This window comes from Ictalurus furcatus, chromosome 7, assembly GCF_023375685.1.
Source record: "Ictalurus furcatus strain D&B chromosome 7, Billie_1.0, whole genome shotgun sequence".
Lineage (NCBI taxonomy): Eukaryota > Metazoa > Chordata > Actinopteri > Siluriformes > Ictaluridae > Ictalurus > Ictalurus furcatus.
The window spans coordinates 26,113,392-26,122,940 of record NC_071261.1 but is presented as its reverse complement, the minus strand read 5'-3'; the positions used below and the strand labels follow the sequence as shown (position 1 = coordinate 26,122,940).

Below are 9,549 nucleotides of genomic sequence, written 5' to 3'. Positions count from 1 at the left end.
GAGGAAACCGGAGTACCCAGAGGAAACCCCCACAGCACGGGGAGAACATGCAAACTCCGCACACACAGGGCCCCGGGGGGACTCGAACCCCGGATAAATGTGATTATTTATTTATTTACTTACTTATTTTATTCATCAAACCATTCAGTGAGCCCTTATGGATGGGAATGTGTGCATCCTAGAAGAGACCACTCCCATTAAGATAGAAATGCTTCACCATGGGATAAGGTAGATCAGCCAGAATAACACTGTACAGATTTACAGTGACATTTCTTCCTAAGGACACAAGTGTATCCAAACCATGACTTCCAAAATACACGTCCCAACAGGTCCTCTGTCACATGTCCGTACCTGGGTTTAAAATATAGGCAGGCATTATTCGGTCTAAAAGGCAGTGTTTTCACCAAACGTTAAGAAAAAGTAAAGAAAGTCAGAGTAAATCTCATTTTCAATTCATTGGCCTGAATGACTGAGGAAGGCTGTTCCTCTCTGTAAACTTACACTGTGTTGAACACACACTCCCCATCACAGAGAAGAGGTGATGCCCTGTTGCCACCTGCTGTTTGTAATCAGTATTGCAGCTCTCCTTCAGTCCATGTTTTCAAAATGGCCAATGTTTAGACTGTGTTTTGACAATGTTTTGACGAGTCATATCTAAGGAACAAAGTCTTGCTCGTTGTGCTCTGTCATTCACACAGCCTCCTATTTGATCAGGTAACAGGAGAATAAACCTGGCTGCAGTATGGACAGGTGATGAGATCAAACCATTGAGCTCAGTAATGCACACGAGATGAACATGACGCTATCAACAATCCCATGTTGAACATTTTCATGTCCTTTTATCAGTGTAAAGTTTATTGCACTGCTCATAGTGTTACAAATGCGTTTGCGCATGAAACCCGCCCCTCGCGTGGTGCATGCTGGAAATCAATAAAGTGCAGACTTTGATATTTCTGGTTCACACTTCACACAGTTATATCGTGTGCATATATAAATATATATTTACTATGGGTTTAACAGCAGGAGAGCGGATTTTGCAGTGGCTGATCCGGGCAGTGTCGGGCTTTTTGTGCGCGCTGTTTGTTTTGGTGTCGCCGCGACGCAAAGCCGAGACAGTTCCTCCGGTCACCGAGCCGCTGCTCCTGATCCCCGCCGTGCAGCTGGCCGAGAAAATCCGCCGCAAACAGGTGTGTACTTCCGCTCACACGGACCCGCACACAGCAGAGAACCAAACGAACTTCTATACAACTTCTGTATAAATTCGTTCCTGCTAGGTGGCGCACTGCTGGTAATGTGAAAGGATGATGGGAAGTAGGACTGTGACGGTGAGGAAATTCTCCCACCGGTTAATCGATGTGTAGCAACAGCGGAAATACCGGTATCACGGTATTGTCAGTCAGCTGCCTCTCTCTTGTCCCGCTGATCTGTGCTGTGATTTGGACTCAGTCGTTCATGCTGAATTGAGCAGACAAGTTCCGTTTTTAATTGTGGCATCAGTTCTCTTAACGCAGTGCTTGTCATCCTGGGGGGTCACGGAGAGATCAGAAGGGGGGTGCAAATTGTTTTCAAGAAAAAAAACACAGACATCATTTGTGTACTTTATTGCTTTTCAAATAGAATGTACATAAATGAAAAACCCCACGTTCACTCGCCCTCTGTATTTTCTTTTTGCTGGGGAGTTTAGCCTGCCTTTTATCTAGCTGTCAGTGCAGACCAGCGTTGCCAACTTAGGGACTTTTCAGACCCCTTTAGCGACTTTTTTTTGCTGAAAAAATCTAGCGACTTTTTGTCGCCAGTACTGTCCTGCAAGTGCGAGGTCTTGCTTTCCCGCTGCACGCACAGCTCTTTCTGCACCTGCTCTGTTCAGTGAGGGGCTGACAGCTGGAGATTTAACAATGTCATGGGTAACGAGACGCGCCCCTTCGTCCTAATTTAGGTAATTTGTATGCGAATGTTTTTAGAACGCAAGACGAATGTGATGCAACATGTTTTACATGTAAAATAGTACACACTATTACAGCCTAGTTCTCTTGTTCAAAGTAGTTCTAGTGTTCAGAAACACTTTTGATCATTCATGTTCCATACCTGTCCGTTCTATAGTTTTATAAAAGTCATAAAAGTTATTTAAAGAATCATAAAAGTTATGAAAAGTAATTAAAGAAAGGTAGGCTACAAAAACACAAAAGGAAAAAAATCTAGCTATCTATCAAAAACAGATGATAGATTAGGTTATATATAGATAGATTTTATATAGAATAGATAATCATTAAACTTGGTCTCCTCCAATAAGGAAGGGGGGGGGGGGGGGGGCTGGGGCGTGCCACATGATAGGGGAGGCTTGGTGGGGGTTTTAGTTACAAAAGTTGAGAACCTCTGCTCTAACTGAACTAATTGATTGTTATTACCATAAAAAGGCAAAATGACAGTGGCCGCAGTGGGCAAGTGATATAGTTGGTGTGCAGCCTGAACACCGTGTAACACGACTGTGGCAGCAAATCTAATAGGAAGTCGGGGTGGGGGAGGGGTGCATTGATTCACCTGTCAGTGAAAATGACCCAGAAGCTAACCCAGCGGTTGTGTTACATAAAAGTACCCAAAAACTGGGTATTGACTGAGAAAATAACCCAATTAAATGACCCAAAATGCTTAACCCAGCGTTTGGGTAGAAAAAAGAACTCAGCATTTTTTAGAGTGCAGGGAACTCAGGGCACAAGGCAGGAGACAAAGAGGCATGTCTTTGGACTGGGGGAGGAAACCGGAGTACCCAGAGGAAACCACCAAAGCACAAGGAGAACATGCAAACTCCGTGCACACACAGGGCAGAGGCGGGATTCGAACCCCCAACCCTGCAGGTACGAGGCAAAAGTGCTAACCGGATCCGTCATATCTAGTTTACTAAATAATGTCCGGCACATAATTGGACCTTAACGGAAAAATCCACCCTGAATGACTTGCATCTTCCAAGATTTATTTTATAATAAAATTCTGAATAGACTTTTTTATCAACAACATATTGGTCTATCTTCACTTTGACTAATTGTTATCTACTTTATATAAAGCAGCAGTGCTTTAATCCTTTAGTCTGGCCAGCTGTCTCACCTCCTCGTCAGTACACTCCGCTCAAGCAGATCAGGTTCCAAAACTTCATGCTAATACCACCGCTAACACTATCACGCTTGTCAGCTCGCTGAGCCGAGTCTATGGCGTAACCCAACGCAGCTGTGTCGTATAGCTGAACTCTGAGTCTGACGTTTGTTCTCTCCTTCTATGCTGGATTTCTCATTCATAGAGCATTGAACGTTGCAGGAAAATAGTGAATGAGAAAATAAACAACTTGTACTCTTTTCTTCGGCGGTGACAGTGACAACTGACTTCTTATTTACAATTATCGAAACAGTTGTCGAAATTTTTATCCTATGCGATGCCATTGTAACTGCGCTGGCAATGTCCCTCAGTGATATAAAAACTTCTTACTCAAATCGTGGAAATACATTACCTCCCAACAAATTAGCACTAGAATCACTAAACACGAAACATATATTTCACTATAAACGTATGTGTTTCAGGGTGGAGTTTTCCTTTAAAACACTTGTTCCAGGGACTCGTCTATCGTTGAGTTATTCATGACCCTTGGGATGGCTTTGAGAGCTCGACCTCTTGTTTTCTGTTCTGTTGTATCGTCTTGTAGGTTGTATCCTATTCTTGAAGGCACAACATATCATCACACTCTGGATTGGATGGCAGAGAATGATCCATTGTCTATAAGTAGGACTGGGCAGTATGACGATATGATATCGACATTGTGTGTATATAATAACGTCACAATACACTTTTCTAAGTATCTTCATTATCAGCTGTCAGTGCTTTTATTCCATAAAATATTCATTACCCTGCTGATTTGTCCTCCTTGTCTTCATTAGATAGTTTCGTTTTTAATTTTAAAGAAAAGGACAAAACCCTCTGAACTGAACCATCTGATCATGATACATATTGTGTATTGTGTATGTCTGAGTATGGTGTACGTTAAATATTTGCCATTTCACTCACCCCTACCTGCAAGAACACTATAGTGAAACCAGACACTGATATTCACACACATTGCTATTCACATTGACTATGTTAGCGTGGTTATTTTACACACACACAAACACACACAAGCTTCTATTTGTCCTGAACGCAGGTGTCGAGTGTAGACGTGGTTCAGGCCTACATAGACAGGATCCAGCAGGTGAACCCGCTCCTGAATGCTGTGGTTAAGGACAGGTGAGTCCTCACCTTTACAGCCTTAATGTCTGTGTACACTTGACCGCAATATTCATACATGATCTGAGCTTCACATGATGCAGTACACACACCTCTGATGTGATTTCACTGTAAAGTCAAAGCTCACCAAGCAGCACATTGTTCTGTCATGTGTGTATTAAAGGCTTGACCTAACTACGCTCACATTTACATTTGCATCGGCGCTTTATTTACATTCATTTAAATGAAGTTCACTGCCAGGATTTCAAACTGCCTTTGATGAAAAGCTCTGAGCTACCTTTTAAAGTCCCCCCCCCTCATCACCCCACCACCATCAGATCTTTTCTAGGTCTCATGTAAAATTTACAGTTGTTATTCGTTGGTAGTGTGTTTATTCCATTGTAAGGCAAATATGTATTTAGTTTTTCAAATATAGATTTTAGTTTTAGTAATTAAAGTTCCAGGGACAGACGAATAGTTATAGATTAATTGTTTTTGGTGCCTGATCTTTGGTCTTTGCACATTGCATAATATGTGTGGGATGGATGCTCTCTCACACTTTTTTTTGCCTTTTAGTTAAGCTTATTAAAAAAACAAAACAAAAAAAAAAACTAAACGTTGTTTAAATGTTCTTGTATAACTTGAGTTTTGAGTTAGTTTTGACCATAATGCATAATAATGCATGTTAAGTGTATATATATATATATATATATATATATATATATATATATATATATATATATATATATATATATATATATATATTAATATTAATATTAATATTAGTCTCTTTCTTTTCACCTCCTCTAATGTCTCAGATTTTCGGCAGCTTTGGCAGAAGCAGCTCAGGCGGACAGGCTGATCGAGGAGGAGACCGGGGGAGAGGAGGCTCTCGCAGACCGACTTCCTCTGCTGGGAGTCCCTTTATCTGTCAAAGAGTCTTTTTTCTTACAGGGTAAAACACTTGTTAATACAGTGTCACTCTAGGTCAGGGGTATTAAACTAAAATTCGCGAAGGTCAAGCTATCTGAAACTGCATTTATCTTTTTAATGATTAGTTTATGGCTATAAATAAATAGTTTGTAATGGTTATGCTTTGTGTTTCTCGTGATCAGATTTATTTGTGGCGAGTTCATTGAGTAGGTAGCTGTACATTCTTCCTCTTTCTCGTGTGTGTGTGTGTGTTTTTCAGGTATGCCCTGCTCCACAGGCCTGGTCTGCCGGGCTGGTTTTGTTGCCAGTACGGACGCCCCTGTGGTGGCCCTGCTGAAGAGAGCTGGAGCCATTCCTCTAGGAGTGACCAACACCAGCGAGCTGTGCATGTGGCTGGAGTCTAACAATCACCTGTACGGCATCACCAATAACCCCTATGACACGACCAGGATATGTGGAGGAAGCTCAGGTGGGCCAGCAATGCTTAATGGGTGTGTAAATATGGAGAAAAAGACAAGTTTGTAATTTCTACTGTTGTCACCAATTCGGAGAGACTTATGAAAAACAATCATGTGCTGATAAGGTGAATGTATTGACCCTCTGAACAAAATACACAGGGGTCAAAGGTCATATGATTAAGGCATCTTCGGAATATACACAAAGATTGAGAGAGCGCGGCATAAATGGATAGATGACTGGATAGATAGATAATTATGTACTATAATGTTATAAATCTAAAATGTTATGATGTCTACAAAGTAATAATGTCTTTATGGTAGCGCAGTGTGGGTGTTTCTCCTCCTCTCTTCCCCTTGTAGGTGGAGAGGGCAGTATTCTGGCCAGCGGGGGCTCCTTGATCGGGGTTGGTTCGGATATTGGAGGCAGCATTCGAATGCCGTGTTTCTTTAACGGCATATTTGGACACAAAGGGACTCCAGGTGTGTGACTCCATGTGTCTGGCACATGCTATACAGCAGGTCAGATTGTGTGCATGTATGTGAGGTACATGATTTAAATGTGCCTTATATACTAAGAATACTTTTAGTTGCTGGCTAAGAATGGGCTGGGAACTATTAAGCATGAAGTGTATGAAGTATGAGGAGTATATGTGTCATATTAATCCCTGGTCTATAAGAGTGCTCAGCTCCCTGCTGCCTAACATCACCAGCTTGCTCTGAGACAATTTATTAATTTTACAACTCTGGAACTCAAACTTACAATAGTTAGGCTTAAAGGAGTGTGTGTGTATGTGTGTTGCAGGAATAGTCTGCAATGAAGGCCAACTCCCTCCTGCGTCTGGACTTCAGGAGGACATTTTGAGTACAGGTCCAATGTGTCGCTATGCTGAAGACCTGTTGCCTATGCTGAAGATAATGGCTGGAGCAAATGCAGACAAGTAAGCACATCTACAACGTTACAACATTGACAAAAATCAACTGTCATGTTAATGGGATAAATGTGGCCAAAAATATGTTAGAACTACAGCGGGGGAAATAAGTATTGAACGTGTCAACATTTTTTTCAGTAAATATGTTAGCAATGTGGTTATTCACATGAAATTTTCACCAGACATCAGTATTAGCTTAAGAAATCCAGAAATATAAAGAATTCACAACATTAAAGTCCATAAATAAAGTTATGTGTAATAAAGTGGAATGACACAGGAAAAAAGTATTGGAACACGCTAACTGAAATGTATTTAATACTTAGTGGAGAAGCCTTTGTTTGTAATGACGGCTTCAAGACGCTTCCTGTATGAAGAAATTAATCGGCCGCAGTATTCAGGTGTGATTTTGGTTCATTCTTCTAAACATATTGTCTTTAAATCTTCTTCAATTGGATTCAAGTCAGGTGATTGACTAGGCCATTCTAACACCTTGATTTTTTGAGAGTTTCCTTTGCTGTATGCTTTGGATCATTGTCCTGCTGGAAGGTCCACCCATGTCATCATCATCATCCTGGTGGATGGCAGCAGATTCTTCTCAAGAATCTCCCGGTAAAGGGCCCCATTCATCACCATGTGATGAAAAACAGCCCCACACCATGATGCTTTCGCCTCCAAACTTCACTGTTGGTGTAGTGTTTTAAGGGTGATGTGCAGTGCCATTTCTTCCCCAAACATGGTGTGTAGTATGACAGCCAAAAAGTTCAATTTTGCTCTCGTCTGACCAGACTACACTCTCCCAGTATTTCATAGGCTTCCAAATGAGTTGTAGCAAACTTTAAACGAGCGTCGACATGCCTTTTCTTTAGTAATGGAGTCTTGCGGGGTGAGCATGAGCAGTGAAGTGTATTGCTTATTGTTTTCTCTGTGACAATGGCACCTGCTGCCTCCAAGTGTTTCTGGAGCTCTTTCCGAGTGGTAGTTTGGCTCTTGGGCTGCTCTTCTGACTCCCTGGTCAGAAATCATGCGAGGAGCTCCTGTGCGTGGCCAGTTGATGATGGAGTGATGTTGCTTCCACTTGCGCTTACTGGAGGATTCAGAAGTTTTTAAATACATCTGTATCCGATTCCATCAATATGTTTCGCAATAATAAGGTTGCGATGGTCTTTGGGAGAGCTCTTTGCTTTTACCCACCATGAGATATTTCTTGTGTGACACCAATTTTTATGTGAATAGCCTCATAGGAAATATATTGACCGAAGAAAATGTTGACGCATGCTAAAATCTTGCCCTCTTGTATCGTCACAGACTATCACTGTCCTCGGAGGTGGACCTGAAGAAGCTTCGTTTCTTCTCAGTGGCAGATGATGGTGGATCTCTGTGGACATCCCCTGTGGACAAACAGCTGGTTGAAGCACAGAGAAAGGTGGGATTCTGGGCAGTTTCTAATAATTCTGTATCAATTACATTGAATAAACAAATGCCAAAGCCTTGGTGTGTTTTTGTTGTTATTGGTGTTTGCAGGTGATTCAGCGAATAGAGGCAGATTTGGGAGTCAAAGTTAAGGAAATGAGCTTTCCACAGCTGAAGTACTCAAGCCATATCTGGGAAACCTGCATGGATCTGCCAGATAAAGATGGCAAGGTTTGTTTCTGAATGCTCTAATAGTACGGTTTTCATTATTTTAAACATACTTGTACACCATATGCATTGTAGATTATATCAAGGGTCACTGAGGGAAGGATGATTGAGGGGCAGTTTTGCTGTACTCACTCTTCTGGGTGTGTGTTTTTGTTCCAGCCACCACAGCCTTTGGCAGAGCTGCTGGCAGATGGAGGCTCGACCGTGTGGCCGGTGTGGGAACTGATCAAGCGGATTTTTGGGAAATCTGACCACACACTAGCTTCTATAGGTAATGCACCAAATTAAATCACAAACCTGTACATTACAAGACAACAAAACCCTCACACACCAGCACTATATAGAAAATGTCTGAATAAAAGCCCTTGTAATAATCCACTCCTCAATATGGACTGTACAGGTCTGGCTCTTAAGGGTAGCAAATCATCACCGTACTACCTCAAGATGAAGGAGGCACTACAACGTGACATGGACAAGGTGTTGGGGACAGACGGCGTGCTGTTGTACCCCTCTCATCCTCTGCTGGCCCCCAAACACCATCATCCATTATTCACAGTATATAACTTCTCCTACACAGGTAACACCACATGAGGCATACACTTAAACCAGGAATCATATTCATCATTCAGTCATATTCATGATTCAAGCATTGTCCCTTACCTGTTTGCAGGGATCTTCAATGCACTGGCCCTACCTGTTACCCAGTGTCCTTTGGGGCTGAGTGAGGAGGGTTTGCCCCTCGGTGTGCAGGTGGTGGGAGGGAAGCTGCAGGACCGTCTAACGCTAGCTGTGGCTCTGTATCTGGAGAAAGCTTTCGGAGGCTGGAGAAACCCAGGAACCTCCTGAGGAACTGGACCACATGGAGCTGGTGGACCCATGCTACCTTCACTAACAATGATTAATAAATATATTACAAATCTAATTTTCCTTGTGTTTACTCAATTTATTAAATCAGTTTGAGTTTTACAAAACTAGCATCCGTGGAGTTTCTGATGGATTCTATCAGCAGCACAGGTTTCAAAAGGAGATGAATGGCACAAAACATAAGCAAATAAATAAAAAAGATGTTAAAAGCCTCGTTAATGGCATTATTTAATGGCTTACCAATTTTACATCAGGTTGGGATCTATTCAAATCAGTTTGCCATCAGCTGAAAGGAAACACACCACCTGTCATAAAGGAATTATAGCTTTTCCAGTCTGTGCTTTTCATTTGCCATCTAAGGTGTAAAATAAGCACCGAGATGAAAGAAAAAAAAAAAAAAGAAAGTGTAGTAATACTCTCATGTGTATAACACAAGAGGAAGAAAGGATTGTGTAGGACAGTTGTACTAGTTGCTAATACTGCAT

The 9,549-nt window shown here is 41.8% G+C and overlaps 1 protein-coding gene across 1 annotated transcript; it reads left to right on the top strand.

Moving 5' to 3' along the window:
* Positions 1 to 947: 947 nt before the first annotated feature.
* faah2b (fatty acid amide hydrolase 2b) lies at positions 948 to 9,244 on the top strand. Its single transcript, XM_053629519.1, has 11 exons — positions 948 to 1,187; positions 4,181 to 4,263; positions 5,061 to 5,197; positions 5,435 to 5,644; positions 5,994 to 6,113; positions 6,436 to 6,571; positions 7,868 to 7,985; positions 8,084 to 8,203; positions 8,360 to 8,471; positions 8,601 to 8,777; positions 8,871 to 9,244. Exons 1-11 carry the CDS (start codon positions 1,008 to 1,010, stop codon positions 9,044 to 9,046), a joined length of 1,569 nt encoding a protein of 522 aa, XP_053485494.1. The 5' UTR covers positions 948 to 1,007; the 3' UTR covers positions 9,047 to 9,244.
* Positions 9,245 to 9,549: the final 305 nt, after the last annotated feature.